Genomic DNA, 18,827 nt, shown 5'->3' with positions numbered 1-18,827 from the left:
GAAACCCTAAAAACTTGGATCAGTTTCATATACTGGTTATTAGATGTGGTGGGTCCCTTATACATTCCCAAATTCTCAACCCTCCGATTTGAAGATTCGTTGAAACTCGGTGTTGACGTTCCAAATCAGCCATTATGCACACGAACGTTGTACTTAAGGGATTTGAGATAAAATGTTAACAATACATTATTTAATTATTCTCTAAAAAAAAAAAAAAATACATACATTATTTAATTATTATAATACATTTTAATTAATTGCGGAGAGTGTGTTTAAAAATTTATGTTAAAAAATATGTTGTTAACATTCCTCCTCCAATTATAACGGAAAAAGGTGTTGAGGATGATTTAAGTGGATTTCACCTTCAATTTTTGTTTAATTATGCAAAAAAATCCTAGTAAATCAAATCATTTCGATTTGAATTCTTGAAAGTGTTTTTCTTTATTTTATCGTTACAGATTCAAAACATTTAATTTGGTTCCTAATCATAATTTTTTGTTAAAGTGACGTGTTTTTTAGCCCACATGGCACACCAAGTTTGTGTTGACTGGGCTAATTACGTGTTGACTCGTATTTTTTTTTACAAACATGTTGACTCATTTAATCATCACTAAGCAATGGTTGATTATTATGATTTCATTTAGGATTTTGGTTCTTAGTTCAACAAAGTTTGGGGGGATGTGTTCAAGTATAATTAGTGTCGTTGTCGCCCCTCGACCACCTCAACCAAACCAAGGACAAGTACTTTGACTAAAGGTGTTTAAAATTCGGTCTAGTCTTTTAACTCGTTCATAAGCTTTGGGTCGAGTTTGACTCAAACTTAAAAAATATCACATACATAAAATAGGACAGGATATGGATCATGATGAAGAAATGACCAAGTACGGGTGACCATCGGGTTAATCATTATGTCCCAAAAGTTTTAGAGTGTGTTGCATAACAAAGGAGTATTGTATGACGTGACGTAACACGACACAATGAAAATTGTAGCTATCTGGATTTATGATTTACTTTTACTGGTTTTTGAAAGTAAAGAGAGAGTTTCCACACTTGTAAGGGGTCTTCACTTAGTGATCGCTTGCAAAGTGAGGGGTCTTCGCGCAAAAACAATAACATAAATATGGACCTTCAATATTTACCCATTCTTTGTTGCATGAATGTTTCATCTCCTTGTTATCCATTGCAATCACCATTACATCAACCTGAAATACATCGTGTCAATTGGCTCTCAACATAACATTCAAGAAATAAGTAGTTAAAAATAGAAAGTAAAGACAAATTTGACATCGAAAATAACACATTTCAAGTTTCAAAAAGTAAAATACACAATTTACAAGGTAATATTTCCTTTTATAATTCAATAAATTAGTGTTGTGGGGCAATTGTTAGCATGTTACAAAAGTTAATATTAGCAACTTCTAACAACTTGTACGATGTTTTTGCATTGAACTCTAGTCTTTCTTTTGCATGCCAACGTGATGTCTTTATTTTTTATCGGTATAAACGTGTGCTCTCGTTTGTTTTTTGTGCTAGCCTTCATATTTGTTAAGGAACAAGTTTTGGTAATTCGGAGTTCGTCTGAAAGATGAGTAAAATATGGCTAGTAACCCCAATTTAAGAATTAAACTTGGGTTATTCCAACCAAATTTTTCTTAGACGAGACTCACTTGGTTACACATGTTCTTATTTATAGAAAGCTAAACAATATTAAGAGATTTTATGAATAATGGTGGGTCAAATGGACTCCACTTGCCAACCAATAATTAAGAGATTTTCTCCTATTTGGTGGCATATTCTATTACTGTTAGGAGTATGACTTGTTTAGAGAAGACATGAGGATAGAAATGCAAAAACATATTATAGCCAACTTGAACTACCAATAATATCATGGTATATGGTGGCGTTTAGCCTGGGAAAGTCCCGGTTTTCCCACCATGGTGCACAACTTGCACGTGGCAGTTTTACTGGTTGTCAAATTAATAAAAAAAAAACAATTTTTACTGCATTCTTCCTTCTCCGAGTTTAATCTTTTGTTTCTTCCTCCCCTTGTTGCAGCAAGGAACCAAGATACAAAGTGGTATCAGATCTATCTGCAACATCCCAACAAAATGTGTGACCATATCAATCTGTCTTTTTGTATGGATTTCTAATAAATTGTTTTAAGGCTTTTATATGTGTTTAGTTCCTGCAAACAGGGGTCATTTAAAAAATGGTCCCTGTATTCGTTAATCCTGCAATTTGCCCTCCTAAAATTTTATCATTTAAAATTTCGTCCCTCTCCCAGGTTAATCACTGCCACATCACTAATCTAATAAGGTGGCACTGCTGATTGATTCATATGCACGTGAATGGACCGAAATACCCCTGATTGATTCACACATCCTCTTATTCGTTCCTCTTCTTCTTCGTCGTTCCATTCAATCCTTCATAAACTCATCTGTGTCAAATCGAAATTCTAGAGAACGGCGTGTCAAAATCTAGACCGAAATTCATCCAAATCTAAATCGAAATTCATCCAAACCTTTATCCAACAACATCGAGAAGAAAATATAAGGAAAGTCGAAATCCACAACATCGAAATCCACATCTTAATCATCTTCTCCAATTTTCGATGAAAAAAATGTTACGGCAAAATCAAAGAAAAAAGGGAAAAATGGTTTCGATCCTAATTAGATTCTGGAAGAAATTTCGGGAGAATTTTTATAGAAGAAATCTGCTTAAATCCTCGCATCACAGTTCACTTCTTGTACAACATGTTGGTTTCGATTCTGTAGACCATTTTAATTGCTGATTTTTTGTTCATCTAGATGTTGTTGTTGTTGCTGGGTTCATCATTGAGATTGATGGTGTTGGTGGTGGTAGAATACATCAATGGTGTTGGTGGTAGTGGAAGGAAGAAGAAGGAAATGGTGTAATGGAGGAAGAAGGAAGGAAGAAGAAGAGGATGAGAAGATGTCGCGAAAAGAAGAGGAAAGAAGATGGAAGAAAGAATTGGAAACCCATGGGTAATATTGTCATTTCGCACATCTCATGTTTCATTAAGGGCAAAATTGGAATTTCAGGTGTGGTAGTGATTGCCACATCATCAAATTAGTGACATGGCAGTGATTAACTGGGGAGAGGGACGAAATTTTAAATGATTGAATTTTGGGAGGGCAAATTGTCAGGATTAACGAATACATGGACCATTTTTTAAATGACCCCTATTTGCATGGACTAAACACATATAAAAGCCTTGTTTTAATATCCAATCATAATAAATTCGTTTGAACAATTTTTGAATGAGCTTTCTGGAAGAATAAATGTATGTTTTAATGTTGATGGTAAATTCTAGAACCCAAAAATGGTTGATGATAAATCTCTCTTGGTTGTTAATCTTAAAAGCATGCATAAACCATCGTCTCTTTGTAACCTTAGAGAAAAATGAGCATCTTCATCTTGGCTAGAAATCCCTTTTCGGATTTAGATTCAATTTTTTTGATTTCAGAAATCAGCTCCTTCCTTTTATTTACCAAGCTTCTTCATCCTTTTCTTCACTGTTTTTGTTCTTGATTTGAAGTTATTTTATTCTTCGTCATTTTGGGCTTTAGGTTTGTATTGATGGTAACATTTAGTTTTTGGTTTGATTTTATGAATGGAGAAGATGATGATGATAAATAAGAGGATGGTTAAGAAGTTAGATTTTTGGGTTTGAGATGATGATATTTGAAGAACTTGTTTCTTTTTTCTTGATTTATTGTTATAAAAATAAAATTTAACTATGGTATATCTCTTTATGATTAGGCCTTGGTTTTGACTCCCCCGTAGAAACCCTCAAAATCCAAACAGCTTCAAGGAAGTTGTTTCCATAACTCCATCAATGGATTTCAAGTAAGATGGGACACAATAAAAAAATTAAAATAAAAATTAATTCAAATTGGCTTTGAAAGTTGTTTGGCCTAATTACTTCATTACCATCAAATACAAAGGAGTTCATCTTTACATATAAACAATTAAGTGTGGGGTCTTTATTTTTGTTTATGTATAAAATCAAAAAGTTTGTAAGAGGTAATCAGTCTTCAATCTGAACCGTTGATTAAATAAAATATTATATTTATGGTTGTGGTTAAACTTTCCCATCATGGGAAAGAACCTTCATTTCCCATACTAAACCCCTAAAATCAACAAGGAACAAAACTTTGAAATAGATGACTAAGCTGACATTACACAAATAATAAAATATATAATAGCCCATTTAAATCCAACAACACAATATCTTTTTAAAGAAAGGAACTTATTTTTCTTTAAAACAGAGTTAGAACAAAAATCTGATTATAAAAATAAGAGGTCATGTTAACTAGTGCGTCATGGATACTAGCCAAGTAGTTAAAAATAGGAAGTAAAGACAAATTTGACATTGAAAATAACAATTTTCAAATTTCAAAAAGTAAAATACACAATTTACAAGGTAATATTTCATTTTATAATTCAATAAATTAGTGTTGCGGGGGTAATTGTTTGCATCTTCCAAAATTTAATATGGGCAACTTCTAATAACTTGTACGATGCTTTTGCATTGAACTTCTAACAACTCGTTTGTTTTTTGTGCTAACCTTGATATTTTTTTAAGGAGCAAGCTTTAGTAATTCGGAGTTTGTCTGAAAGATGAGTAAAATATGGCTAACAACCGTCCAATTTAAGAATTAAACTCGAGTTATTCCAACTAAATTTTTCTTAGACGAGACTCACTTGGTTACCAAATTTTATATAAAGCTAAAAAATATTATCGTTGCTACACCTCAGTTTTTTTGTATATCTTCTTTAACGACCAATTTACTCAAATTAATAGTTTTATCTATCATGGAGATAAAAAAATTGGACAATATTGAGTATTATTTTATATTGATCACTAATATGGACACTTTTGGATCACCCGGATGAAAATCCATACCGACAACAATGTGAGAACTATGTTCTCTATATTTTGCGAGTATAGTTCGAAGAGACCCGTTAAGCTAGATGCTTTCTTGTTGATATGAATTCATGTTATTCTGAAAAGTTTAATTTGACCCATAACATACGAAGAAATCATAGTGCACATTGAAGGACCCAATATAATTTAGTTTGGCTTATCCTTGATACTGTTATGTTGTTGTGTTTAATTACTTTGTTGTAATTATTACTATTGTTGTATTTGTTGAAGATTAATTTGATTTAATGCCATATTTTTTTTGTGTTACGTGTTTTAAATGACTTTTTGGATTCAATAATTCGATAAAAGTGGAGGGTGAGAAAAGCAAATATTGTCTTTTTATGGTTCAATGTTGGATAATAGTCAGGCCCATTGGCCTCGACCCATTTGAGTTCGTTTGCCAAGTTAGGTTTAGCATTGGTCTATAAATTGCTCGTATCGCTCAGATGCAACTTCAGCCTCCATCTCCATAGAGGCGATGTAAATCAAAGCTTAGTATATTTAGGTTTTCAAACTTAGTTTTGTTTTCACTTAGATTAGATTAGATCTTGTTTTGAATAATAGATCAAATAAAACGCCTCAATTGTTTTAAACAGAATGATGAAGAGACCATTAATTTGTCTCTGCCGTCGTTTTAACATTGAGGTATAACAACGCCGAGTCATCGTTTCGATCGTCATTTGTTTCGTTGGCGATACGATTGTTTCTCGTCTACATTTATTTTTCTCTCACAAGCGCATATGATGTGTAAATAAATATTTCTTCACTTTGAACCGAATGGATATACATACATATCCTTGCGGACACTCTTCATTCACTGATGCACTCTTGCTTCTTGTAATTTGATTTTGAGTTTGCTTAATCTAATTGTATGTTGCCAATGATGATATCATACACCAAATACCATCTTTCGGGACTGAATGGCTTTTTTGCCTTGTTGATACTATTCTGCAATTCTGAGGCTTTTGTGTGTTCTATAGTTTTTATTGTGCAATTTTTTGATAAGGATTCTAATTGGTTTTCGATTTTTATCACTTCAGAATGTATATTATATATTGTTTAAAGTTCAATTTTAGTAAAGTTTTTGTGACGGGAGATTTTAATCCAAATCTTTGAATGGGGGCAAACTGATTCATTTTTTGTATAACTCCAAGTAAACGTTGCATATTGATGTTTATCGACGTTGACGGTCTTCTTTCCTCGGAGAGAGTTCCTCCGTTGGTGCTTGTCTCATATTCCATCTCCTTGTGGAGCTGCGTTGTTGCCTTTACCTCTTTGGACGGCCATGAGACTCACATTTTTCATTATTGTTTCTCTTTTTTTAAGTTTGTTTTTTCACATGTTTTGTTTGATATAAATGTTTGTTTTCATAAAAAAAAACATAGATATTGCCAGTGATGATATATGATACACCAATCACCATCTTTCGGGACTGAATGGCTTTTATGCCTTGTGGATACTCTTCTGCAATTCTGAGGCTTTATCTATGTTTTTCTTTAATTTCGTTTTGCAGTTTCTTATTAACAGGGTTTCAGAGTCTCTCAGAAGTTTACATGTCGTGCAAATAAAACTGCACAATTTAAATAATCAATGTTTAGTCCAAATCTCTAACTTATTTAAATCTCTAATTTAAATAAAACTGCACAATTTAAATAATCAATGTACAGAAGTTTAATTTTATTTAAGAGTTTTTGTGACGGGAGATTTTAATCCAAATCTCTAACTTGAATGGGGGCAAACTGATTCATTTTTTGTATAACTCCAAGTAAACGTTGCATATTGATGTTTATCGACGTTGACGGTCTTCTTTCCTCGGAGAGAGTTCCTCCGTTGGTGCTTGTCTCATATTCCATCTCCTTGTAGAGCAGCGTTGCTGCCTTTACTTCTTTGGACGGCCATGAGCCACACATTTTTTAATTATATTGTTAGAGTTTCTTTTTCCACATGTTTTGTTTGATATAAATGTCTTCATATAAACAAAGATATTGCCAGTGATGATATATGATACACCAATTACCATCTTTCGGGACTGAATGGCTTTTATGCCTTGTGGATACTATTCTGCAATTCTGAGGCTTTATCTATGTTTTTCTATTTTTGTTTTGTTTTGCAGTTACTTATTCACGGCGTGTCGGAGAATTGATTCATTCTGCATGCTCTCTGAAAAGTTTACATGTTATGCATAATTCTAATCATCTGCGTTTTCTTTAAAATAACACAAATGATTTGTTTTATGGAGTGTTATTTGCCAAATATGATACCCGGCTGACCAATGGTGGAGATAAAACTGTCAACATCAGTGAAGATTTATAGGTGACGTTTAATTGGACTCATACAAACACAAAATCAGTTTTTCCCAATCAAGTTGGGGATTTAGATTAAATTTGGATTAAAATCCCCCGTCACAGTTGATCAAACTCAAATCAGTTAAAAATAATAATAATGAAGAAAAGAAAAAAGTAAAATTGAAATCAAGTTCCAAAGGCATAAGGCTCTCGCCGACTGATACCATAACCATTTGTGTATGGCTTGTCCAACGAAGTAAGGAATTCTGATTCACCAAGATATAATAAGTGTAAGATAAAAACACTCAAAATTAAAGAAATGTTTGAAACTAGTGTGTTAACCCGTGCAATGCACGGGTGTTAGGCTATTATTTTTCAATCTTATATTGTTTTATTTTTTTATTTATCGATGAAAATTATTTATTGCGTAAATTTTTAAATATGTTAGTATTTTTTTTCCGCAATGATGACAAATATGTGTCACATGTTTTTTATGTTCATTAGTGATAAATATATGTCTCGTGTTTTAATGTATAAATGAAAATTATATATATAGGCTTCGGATCGTCGCCGATGAATCATCGCCATAACTGTCCTTTCACAGTTTTGGCGTGTGTTGAATCTGTTGTGGTCACTGGTTTCGTTCAACGTCGCCGTTGTCTTGTAGAGCTCTAGCGTCGATGCGATTATGAGTTAGTCTCGATCTGGTTTTTGCTATGTTTTTTCCATTTATGTTTATTTGCGTTTATTTTCGTTTTGTTCAGTGGAGATGAAGATGGGTGGTGGCTTTGTTTCGACTCTTTGATTTGGTCTGAAAATCTTGATTTTGGTTTTTTGGATTAAAGATATGTGTTCTTTAGTTATGGCGTTGTTCTGTTGGATGCATATCTCGATTCAACATGTCTGGTTTTATCTCGAAGATGCTCGAAAGGGTTAGGTGTGTAGATGCCTCGTGTTGACAATAGTAGTCGTCAATCATACCTAAAAGATTTTATCTGTTGTGGTTGCTTCTTGCGTCGTTGGTGGACAATGATAGATTTATGTCGTTTGTTCATCCCTCGATCTGGACTGGGACTGAAGTTTCAAGACCACTGCAACTCCGTGGATTCAATTCATAATTGGTTGTTGTGGCTCGAAAGGGAGTTTATGGCCTACTAATACTTTGAAGGGAGCTGTTGGAACTTGGGTTGTTTCTGTGTTGGCAAACGATCCATACACCTATTTAAATGCTTAGAATACCCATTCTGCATTTTTTTGCAACTCGGTTCCGCGCCCATACGTGGGTTCGCTGGATTTTCCGTAGTAGTGGTTGTAGAGGGTTGATGTTAGGTTTTGCTTATGTGGCTTACTACGTCAGGTCCTTCTTCCTCAGTCTTGTATTTCCCCATGTTTTTCAATATTTGTCTAGTGTTTTCTTAATATCTATCAATTAATTCATAAAGAAAGAAACTCATGCACATATATGTTAGTTAACATTGGTTTAACCCTTTATTTTTTTGTTAGTTCCCCTCTCTTCTTAATAGCATTAACCTAGATTACATAAGAAATAAGTTAGGCTTGCATAACTTTAGATTTATGTCTTTTTGAAAATGCGTTGACCTAGTTTTCCTTTTCTTTCTTAGTATTTATGTTTTTTTCTTAATGAATTTGGGTTATGCATCTAGCATCATTTTAAAAAAAAAATATTTATCAATAACTAATATGTTTCCCGTGTTTTTTAAGATTCACTGATTAATTGTTCTGTCATATTTATTTTTAATATTTTTCACCGAGAAATATTTGTTCCGTATTTTTTATGCATTAATAAAAATAATAGTCTCGTGTTTTTTTTCAAAGATGTATATATATATATATATATATATATATATATATATATATAGATTCACATTTTGTTTGTGTTTTAGGGGCAAATATTACACATGTGTTTTTTTATTTATTGATGACAAATATATGTCTCGTGTTTTTTTATACATAAGAGAAAAATATTTATTTTGTTTTTTTTAATATTTATCAGTGATAAGTATTTGTCGTGTATTTTTTAAAGTAGCTGTAACAAATATTTATCTTGTATTATTTTTATATTTATCGGAGACAAATATTTATCTCTTGTTTTTTTATGCATTAACAACAATTATTTGTTCAGTTTTTTTATATTTATTGGTGACAAATATTTATATCATGTTTTTGTATATATCAGTGATAAATATTTGTCTTGTGGTTTTTATGTATCAATTACTAATATATATATATATATATATATATATATATATATATATATATATATAAGTATATGTCCCATGTTTTTCTTTACATTTATCGGTGATGAATGTTAGACCCATGTTTTGTTATTCATGAATGATATTTTTTTGTATCAAAGATAAATTTGTGTCCCGTGCTTTTGATATTTATTGGTGGAAAATATTTGTTTCGTGTTTTTTTTGTTTATATCGATTATAAATATTTGTCTTGTGTTTTTTTTATATAATTTTCACTATAAATATTTGTTTCATATTTTATTTATGTTATAGGTAACAAAAGGTTTTCTCGTATTTTTTTAATATTTACCGGAAAGAAATATTTGTCTCATGTGAAATTTGTTATTTATAATTTGATTATTCAATGGAATAACTCATCTTAGAGTTATTTGTGGATTTAAAAATGTATGTATAGGAGATTTAATGTGAATTTATTATGTATAAGTCAATGATATTTTTGTTTCAATGGTTTGCAAAAAATGATGACATGTGGCATTGGCTTTGATAGAAAATTGTAGATTGCCATGTGGATTGGCTATTTAGACCATGTTAAAATGTATGTATAGGAGATGATTATATATTCCACGTGAAAGACTTGTCTATTATTTAATCATGTTAGAATTGTAGTTGTAGAGAACAAAATACTAAAATGGTGTGGACAAAGGCCAAAATTGTGGACTAAGGCCAACTAATCTTTTTAAGTTTTCCTTTCAAAGGATCAAATGGTATTGTTGGCCTTTATTCTGTAAGAAGTAATCTTGCAGCCTCCATCCAGTTTTCTTTCTTTGAAGCTTATAGTGTGAAAGCTGGCTTAGGATAGTGTCCCTATAAAGCAAGTGCAATATTGCTTCTCCCTCTTCTTCTATTCCTAATGTCTTTTCTAGTTTTCAAGCGGATATGTTGATCCATGGATATTTTGTAAGGTGGGGGTAATTCTCTTTTTTTTTAGAATGATGTGTCGCCAACACAAGGGCCGTGCGATCCGACGAGTTATCATGAATAACTTTCGTAAGTTTACTAGGCAAGCTAGCCTATCAATATACTCCCTCCGTTTCAAAATATAAGCAAAATTCACTTTTTAGGTTCATTCATTTAATGATGTATGTGGTCCATATTACATCATTAAATGAATGAATCTAAAAAGTGAATTTTGCTTATATTTTGAAACAGATGGAGTAGTTAGTTCTAGAGTCAACCCATACCAAAAGACAAGGAAGGTTACAATCCTTTCCATTGAAAACCAAAAGTAAGAATCTCTCGAGCTCGTAGTTTTATTTTCAAGCTAGGTTACAACTCGAAAAAACAATAAATAATAATGAGCTATCCGACAATGTGAATTAAGTCCCCTCGTAAAGAGACACTTAGGGTAAGGAAGGGATCTAGCAAGAGTTATACCCAAGACACAACATCTAGATGGAACAAAGGTCGAGCCCGAGCCTAAGCTAGGTTAGTTCCATACTAACACTAACCTCTTCCTTCTTGCGAAGAATTAATTTCCTAAGTTAGCCATTGTTTGGTTAATAATCCGTGTGGTAGTTTTATTCCATCGCATTCTAGTGATTCAGTTTTTGCCTTTCCTGAGGCAGCTGTTGAAAAGGTTTTAGTTTCGCTTTGTTCATGCTTGGCCGACCTCTATTGATGAATATGTGTCATTAATGGACATGGTAAAGTGAGATTGACAACTTTTTGGCACACCACATTTTTTCACATGCTCATTGCATTCATAAATATCTCCGTTAAGGGTCTTCTTGGCCAAGGCCTTTTTCTCCCATATATTGTTTAGCCAATCTTTGGTGAATTCTATTGAGGACATATTTGCATTCCTCTTTGTCGAGACATTTGAGTAAGGAGTTTAAAAAACCTCCTTAATACTGTTGTCCCTCTATCATGGTATTTTATTTTCTTTGGGAAGCTCTCCTGATTGTTGAAACCATCCAACTATTACTCCAGGGAGGATCTCCATCTCATATCATTGCTATCTAACAAGTCCCATCAGATTCTATTATGACCGACCATACACACCAAATCTTGTTTTTGGCCGCCGCCACCACCATCATTGTAGGTGCTTTGAAGATGCAAGGTGGTCCAGATAAATAACATCATAGCGGAAAAAATCATTGGTTAATCCAAAGAATATAACTATAGAATTAAAAAAAGAAACTTATTTACTTTCAGTTGTTGTCAATTTACCACTTAGAATTTCAAAAATAAATTTCGTAATAATTGGTGAAAAAAAAGGTGTTCGCAACCAAAATTGGAAGGTATTTTATGAAGTATGTAATTTTGTTGTCGCTTGATTTGATGTTGGGGTCTGCTAAGCATTAGAAACTTGTGCAATAGGTTTTGGATGAGGATGTTAATTTGGGAAAAGAATATACAAAGACAAAAGATTCGCCAAATAGGAAACTAATAGAGAAAATGAATGCATATTAGATTGCGAAGGTTCCTTTTGTGGAGGGGAGAAAACAGGGAGATTATTGTTGGTCGATTTGTGGAGGATGAAAACTAGCATTATAGAGGAGAAAGATTAATTAATTTTTTATAATTTTTTTTTAGAGTAAGAGGATGGTGCCTCCGTTTAAAAGACGAAAGACGTCAGTATATACACTTATCTCTCTCGACTCAACTCATAACCTCCTGATAAAAAACCCATCTTTATCTTTTTACCTTTAGACCCTTGGTATTAGAGATACATAGTTTAGTTACAAGTTGTATTAATCCTATTAGTATATATAGGTGTAACCTCCACATAAGTGGGATAACTTTCTCATATTGTAACATTCATTTTCATCAATACAAAGAGTTGGTTAAACTTTTCTCTCATTCTTCCATGGATGCCATGTTTCCTAACATGGTATCAGAGCAAGATTGGTATCCACCTTGAAGGATTTTCCGTTGCATTTTCTCGAGAAAATATAATTTTTTCACCTTCACTTTCCTTCGTTTTCTCTTCTTTCCTTTTTGTTTCTGATTCCTTTTCCACCGTTTTCCTGTTATTCTAGATCGATCGATTTCACTTTCGATTGTTCTTGATTTTTCATGTTCGTTGTAACCGTTTTTCCCAATCCGAAGCCCCTTCTTCATGTGCGAGTTTCGGTTCTCTTGTGTGATTTGATTTCGCAATTCTGTTTCGTTATTCTTGTTTGTTTTTCTTCGATTCCTTGATTCGAATCAACTTTCTGATTCAGTTCGATTTTTTTTTACGTTCCAATCAATTTTATTTTGAGATTTCTTTTCCCAAATCCTAAAGTCTAGGGTTCATCATTTTGACTTCTATCGCATTTCATTCCATTATGCGATTCTGTTTCACTTTCCGAATTCGTTTTCACTTGATCAGAATCCATTTTATGAATCAATTTCACATCTGATTCGAGCCTGTTTATGCTTTTACTGTCAAAATTCTGTTTTCATCACAATTTTCTTCTCCCATTTCCATGCCTTTAAGGTGTTTGTTGAAATGCTTCATTGAAAACATATTGATGATTGTGCTCAATTTGACAGTGTTGCTGGTAACAGTTCAATTTGTTTTGAATTCCAAATTGTTGAGAGACTGATCAGAATTGGTTCTACAAGTGTGAGATATTGATTACTCTATTCTTGGTTAGTGGTGTATTAGTGTTTGATGCATGATGCATCCTATGAAATCATACATAGAAAGACTCTTCCAACACATGATCGTGATTTTTTTGTGGCCTTTTTCAACATATGGTCTTTTATGAAGAATTGATTGCTGATGTTTGGTGATGTGTGGAGAGTTGTGTAATTTTTTTTGGTAGGTTTGGGTATATTCTCATCATGCTTTGTGAAGGTTTTGCTTGATTGCTATGTTCTATTTCTTTTAATATTGTTGGTACTGTGCATTTCAAGTGTTTGTGCATCCAACCTCTTCATTGTTTGATGCTTTCTATTGGGTTTGAAGCATCTGTTTGTGGCTTCTTTCCAATCCCCTATACAAGATGTTTTGTGCCTTATGTGCACCACTTTGTTTTTGCTGATTCTATTGAAGCCATATATGTTGGTTGATTGAAGCCGTTGGTTTCCAACAAATTGGTTTCTTTGTTGAGCTCTAGCATGTTGTTCTTGGATTGCTTGGGCTACTCAATATGGTTGGCACGCTTAGTTTGTTTGGTGTATTCGGGGTTGAAGACAAATACATGTTATTGCTTAGAGGACTGTTTGTTGAATTGGACGCATTGGTTTTGGCTTCTGATTTGGCTATTTTAGAGCATCTCATTGTGGATCGTTGGATGTTAATTGATATGTGGCAAATGATTGAAGAAGTTGCAGCCTACTTTTTGAAGAATTAGTGCAGCTGCATATATCATTTGGATGTGGCATTTCTCAAGTTGAGCAGAGAGGTTGTGACACAGTTTTGTATGAAGACAATTTTATTAGCTCTTTGGATTTATTTTGGAGATGTTCTGTTTTGAAAATGTTGCATTGGATTTGCTTGGGATTGCAGAATTGTACCCCTGGATTTGTGTTTTTGCAGTATTTGTTGATATCTTTGGTAGCACCTATTGTAGTGCATCTTTGGCTGCAAAATTTTGGGCAGTCCTTTAATGGTTGCATTTGGCTCTTTTCTTGTCTCGGCTCGGCATAGGAGGGCATCACTTTTATCTTTGGAAGGTTGGTCTTGTTGCTTCATGGTACTTTTGGTGTGAAGTTTGTTCAACATATGACATCCTTCCATTGTTGACTATGGCTCTTCCTTGCATTTGGTTTTTTTCTTGTCTCGACTCGGCATTGGAGGGCATCATTTTTTTATCTTTGGAACCTTGGTCTTGTATATGACCTCCTTCCATTGTAGACTATGGCCCTTCCTTGCACTTCTTTTTGGATATCATCATTGATTTTTGGATATCCTTGTATTTCTTGTCTTGTGCTTCTATCTTGAGTGATTGAACACTCTTGATGGTTAAGCGTTGTGCCTTAATTGGCTTTGTTGATATTGGCTTCTACCGGATGGTGGTTAAGCGTTGCTTTGATGCTTCTTCCTTCAATTGGTTCAACCTTGAGTTGTGGTTGCTTCTTGTTGGATAAGCACTTGTTTGATGACTTTGGTTTTTTAGCCGATGTGTTTCCGGTATCTTTCCTTGTATTTTCATTTGCTTGATGTATTTCCTTGTATTTTCTCATTTCAAGTTGGAAGTGTTTTGAGCACCTTCCAACTTGAGGGGGACTATTAGAGATACATAGTTTAGTTACAAGTTGTATTAATCCTATTAGTATATATAGGTGTAACCTCCCCATAAGTGGGATAACTTTCTCATATTGTAACATTCATTTTCATCAATACAAAGAGGTTGGTTAAGCTTTTCTCTCATTTTTCCATGGATGCCATGTTTCCTAACACTTGACGTTTGAGCGTGGTAGATTCAGTTTTTTCTTGTAGTGGGGGCAACAAAATAATCTATAATATATTCATAAATGAAGCATTTTAACTTTTTATAGCCTTAAGGGACAAAGCATTTTATAAACAAGTGTAAAAATAGATAAAGATGGTATTTACATTTCAAAATATAATATACAATGCATTTTATATCATTTTGTGTGCTTAGTGTTAAATGAGTGATACAAATTTCTTTCTAATAACTTTATACTTTTATTTTAAAAAAATATTTATTTAAGGAGGCAATGCCCTTTTTTTTTACGTGAGAAAAGTAAAATTATACGACATTTTTAAAGGTTCTTTTTCCTTTGTGGGGGCTAGAGCCCCATTTCACAACACACAGACCTGCCCTCTGGGGAAAGATTATTGAAAGTAGCACCAACTTAAACGAGATATAAAGGAATGTAAGGGGGTACAAGAGATAAGTAGTACAAACGACACAATAGGATTTGATGAGATTTGGTGAACTATCCTCAAAACTTTTCTAAAAGAACACACTAATTGCAAACTTCACCTTAGACGCTGCCACATAGTAACTGTCCAGGAAATAACTGCAGAAGTAGCGCTGCTGAGCTTTTTATCAGCTTTCATTGGATACAAGACAAAGCAGTCACCGTTATTCAATCCAAGTCGGAGTAAATTAGTATATTGGGCATCCAACATTGAACCAGAAAACGAAATACAAAAAAAATAAAATAATAAGTTACGAAGCAGAATATCATTAAAAATCCTACTCATCCTGCACTAATTTTCAGTGAAAAAAGATTAAATACTAGGTCATTATACTTCTCTTTATCCAATGGGAGGAAGCACCAGCTTTCTAAATTGCACCCATTATTTCAATTCCTATTTCCTTGAGCATGAAAATATCAGTGGGTTGTGCTTCAAACTGGAAATATCAAACAATTCGATGAACCTCTGGTCCGACACTCTGGCTTTGGCACCCGCAAACCTTTGGTACTCATCAAAAATAGATGATAGACACCATCTCTGCAATCTTCTTATGCATCCCACAAGACAACCAGTGCGGTGCTGTTCATAGTAAAATCAACAAACTATTAGAGATTAATGATTCAAAAGTACTAATAAAAACAAAGATTCAAAGAACAAAGTGCACACCTTTCCTCGTTTACAATGAATCAGCACGGGGTGGTTCCTAACATCTTGAGAAAGAAAAAGAAAAAAGACACCAATTTGGTTAATATGTCATGAACAAAATGTGCTATTAAGGTAGTGAAGTTCAAGATTTTGTAATACCGAGCACTACTTTCAAAGCTTCACGAATCTTATCATTTGGGATGTTGACAAAGGGTTCCTGCCCACATTATGTGTAGTCAGTGTGCAGAACTATGATTTTTCAGATATCAGTTAAAATATCATATTATTATTATGTCTTTTGCTTCTCCTCCCTTGCCTGGCAATCCAGGTGGAAGAAGGCAATCTTTGGGGACGGGGGTTGCTATCGTTCAATGTTGAGGGAGTTTACAGGACATAAAGAATATAAGCCTGTAAAAAAATCACTGATGATTGCAGTAAGTTAAGAGCAAATTCAGCATAGGAGACCCCATTATACATTTGCTAAAGATTGGTCTACTAGCACTTAAAAAAGACAGTTTTTCACCTGCTGTCAATTGCTTGTAGTGGGAATGATATAAGCCAGTAGACAGCTTTTAAATTCATTTACACCATAGCAACTTAAGGCTATATATATATATATATATATATATATATATATATATATATATATATATATATATATATATATATATATATGTCCAGCTAGCCCTGTATTGTCCCTTAAAGCTCCCGTGTTTGGGTTTTGTAGAAGGTCTATTATACATATAATATGGACGTTACTGTTAGTATGTAGGTAAAGAGGGTTATTAGTCTGTACTGAACATCTTATATAGGGCAAAACTTTGCCGAAGGCAGTGAACAATATGTAACTCATTATAAAATAGCTCTACGGCAGAGAATAGAGAGAACTCGGGAGAGTAGATCGCATAACCAATAGTAAAGCCGGATGGTTTTTCCAAAGGTTTTTTTTTTTTTGTTGTAAAAGTGTAAATGAACTTCCCCTATGAATCCAAATAACCAAAACAAACTTTACTAATACAAATATTTTCTTCAGTTCATTATTAATTAGTCTAGTGTGATGTTTTAAAATCAAAGTGTTCACATTCAAAATGGAATTGAGTATAGAACCGTTGAAACTGAAGATACAACAGCCCTACTAATCTGTAAGACTGTAACAACAAGCAATAATTTTGTAGGAGCATTGAGCACCATTTCAAATTATGTTATACCTAAAATATCAAATGTTATTCTATTTAAAAAGCAAGATAAGTTCAACTTTTACAAACAGTTTCAATTGAATTGAATAACCAAAGAAGTACGTCAATCTAAATAAATGCTAGTGTCTATCACATAATAACTTTACGTCCTTCCGACATTACATACATCATCACATGTTTGAATTGATATTTATTTGAACTAATCTACCGGCATAAACACTTGTGAGACTGTTTCAGAGATCTTAAATACACAACTTATTACATGTCTACAAGTTGTTTTCAGCTTATTTCCAAAAACTTTTCAGTATAGCTTATGAAAACAGTTTATAACTTACATGAAAAGTTGAAAACAGTTTGAATTTATTTTATCTTTTGATATAGAAATAGCACATACACAATCACTTAAATGATAATCACTTATACTCTATTTAACTGGTAGACAACATGAAGTTGTGATACAAACCTTGCAGCCATCGATACCGAATTGATAAAGCCTAATTCCGTTAGCATTCAAAAACTCCGCAGTTGCTTCTGGATAGGGTTCAGGACACAAACATCTGCGCAAAAACGAACATGAACACATATCTTCCACCAAACAAAATACAATATAGAAAGGGGAAATTGAATTCTCACATTACGGAACGAAGACGAAGCGATTTCATGAATCCGAAGTTGGCAGAATCAGGAAAACCGGACCTGAAAATACCGTTATCGACCATAGCAAAGTTCAGCGGTGGCACAAATGCTTCATCGGAGTCGTCGGAGTTACGCGGCGGTGAAACGTCGGCGGCGGCGTGTAAGGACATCTGGCCGTTGGAGTTGGAGTTGGAGTTGTCGAGTTTCATGATGAATTTGGCGCCAAAAATGAGAAGAGTGAAAGATGAAAGCGTTAGGGTGAAGAGTGATTCATGTGATCTTCGGTTTGAAGGATCTGTAATAGTTATAGAAGAAGAAACAGTGAGAGAGAAAAAGGTTTGAAGGATCTTTGATAAGATGCTTTGAAGAGTATAGAAATTGAGACGTGTAGAGAAAGAATATGCTGAAATTGGAAAAACCCAAACCAAACCCCTTTCTTTGTTTTTTATCAATCAAAGTATCAAACCCACCCCACTCATGTGTAAAGTTGATTCTTTTTTCCAACTTTTACTTTGAATCTTCTTTAATAATCGGATTTTGATGACTTGGATAGACGTAGGTAGTATTTTGAAAGACTAATATGATTTATTAGTTTGTTAGAAAATATATTTCATATTTTTTTATTTAAAAAAAATCATATTTTATGGCTCTTGACCCAATTTTTTTTAGCTAAATAAACATCTAAAAAAGTTTAAGCATTCTCCATTTAAGAAAAAAAAATGGTATGTCCTAACTTATCGTAGACTAGGTGACGTCGTAGGCCCCCTGTAAATCGATCTGATCAATTTCCACCTCTAGTAGGAAATCCAACCATTTTTTAAGAGCCAAGACCTATTATAATGCCTTACAATATTTTCGTGGCTCAATTTAATCAAAGATAAAAATAATATCAAATTGGTTGACATTTTTATGCATATACAAATTAATTCCTTACTCATAGTACGAAAGAAACTAATTTGTTTATAGTATGAAAATGCAACTGACTAGTTTATATACTATTTTTTGTCAAAGACT

The 18,827-nt window shown here is 33.3% G+C and overlaps 1 protein-coding gene and 4 non-coding genes across 5 annotated transcripts; 4 read left to right on the top strand and 1 right to left on the bottom strand.

The window, feature by feature from the left end:
* Window positions 1-5,544: 5,544 nt before the first annotated feature.
* Window positions 5,545-5,668, top strand: LOC146903488 (small nucleolar RNA snoR111). Its single transcript, XR_015024274.1, has one exon. It is a non-coding gene; the product is annotated as a small nucleolar RNA snoR111 (small nucleolar RNA).
* Window positions 5,669-5,825: 157 nt separating this feature from the next.
* LOC146903487 (small nucleolar RNA SNORD96 family) lies at window positions 5,826-5,916 on the top strand. The gene has a single exon (XR_015024270.1). It is a non-coding gene; the product is annotated as a small nucleolar RNA SNORD96 family (small nucleolar RNA).
* Window positions 5,917-6,339: 423 nt separating this feature from the next.
* Window positions 6,340-6,432, top strand: LOC146903486 (small nucleolar RNA SNORD96 family). The gene has a single exon (XR_015024477.1). It is a non-coding gene; the product is annotated as a small nucleolar RNA SNORD96 family (small nucleolar RNA).
* Window positions 6,433-6,936: 504 nt separating this feature from the next.
* Window positions 6,937-7,029, top strand: LOC146903485 (small nucleolar RNA SNORD96 family). The gene has a single exon (XR_015024272.1). It is a non-coding gene; the product is annotated as a small nucleolar RNA SNORD96 family (small nucleolar RNA).
* Window positions 7,030-15,246: 8,217 nt separating this feature from the next.
* On the bottom strand, window positions 15,247-18,311 carry PFA-DSP4 (Phosphotyrosine protein phosphatases superfamily protein). The gene is made up of 5 exons (XM_085731652.1): window positions 17,811-18,311; window positions 17,641-17,734; window positions 16,141-16,198; window positions 16,003-16,046; window positions 15,247-15,915 (listed from the first exon to the last, which is right to left on the bottom strand). Exons 1-5 carry the CDS (start codon window positions 18,020-18,022, stop codon window positions 15,730-15,732), a joined length of 594 nt encoding a protein of 197 aa, XP_085587778.1. The 5' UTR covers window positions 18,023-18,311; the 3' UTR covers window positions 15,247-15,729.
* Window positions 18,312-18,827: the final 516 nt, after the last annotated feature.

This window comes from Medicago sativa, chromosome 8 (assembly GCF_051527215.1).
Source record: "Medicago sativa cultivar Bolivia chromosome 8, Bolivia_mono, whole genome shotgun sequence".
NCBI classification, from domain to species: Eukaryota; Viridiplantae; Streptophyta; class Magnoliopsida; order Fabales; family Fabaceae; genus Medicago; species Medicago sativa.
This window is presented reverse-complemented; position numbering and strand designations above follow the sequence as displayed.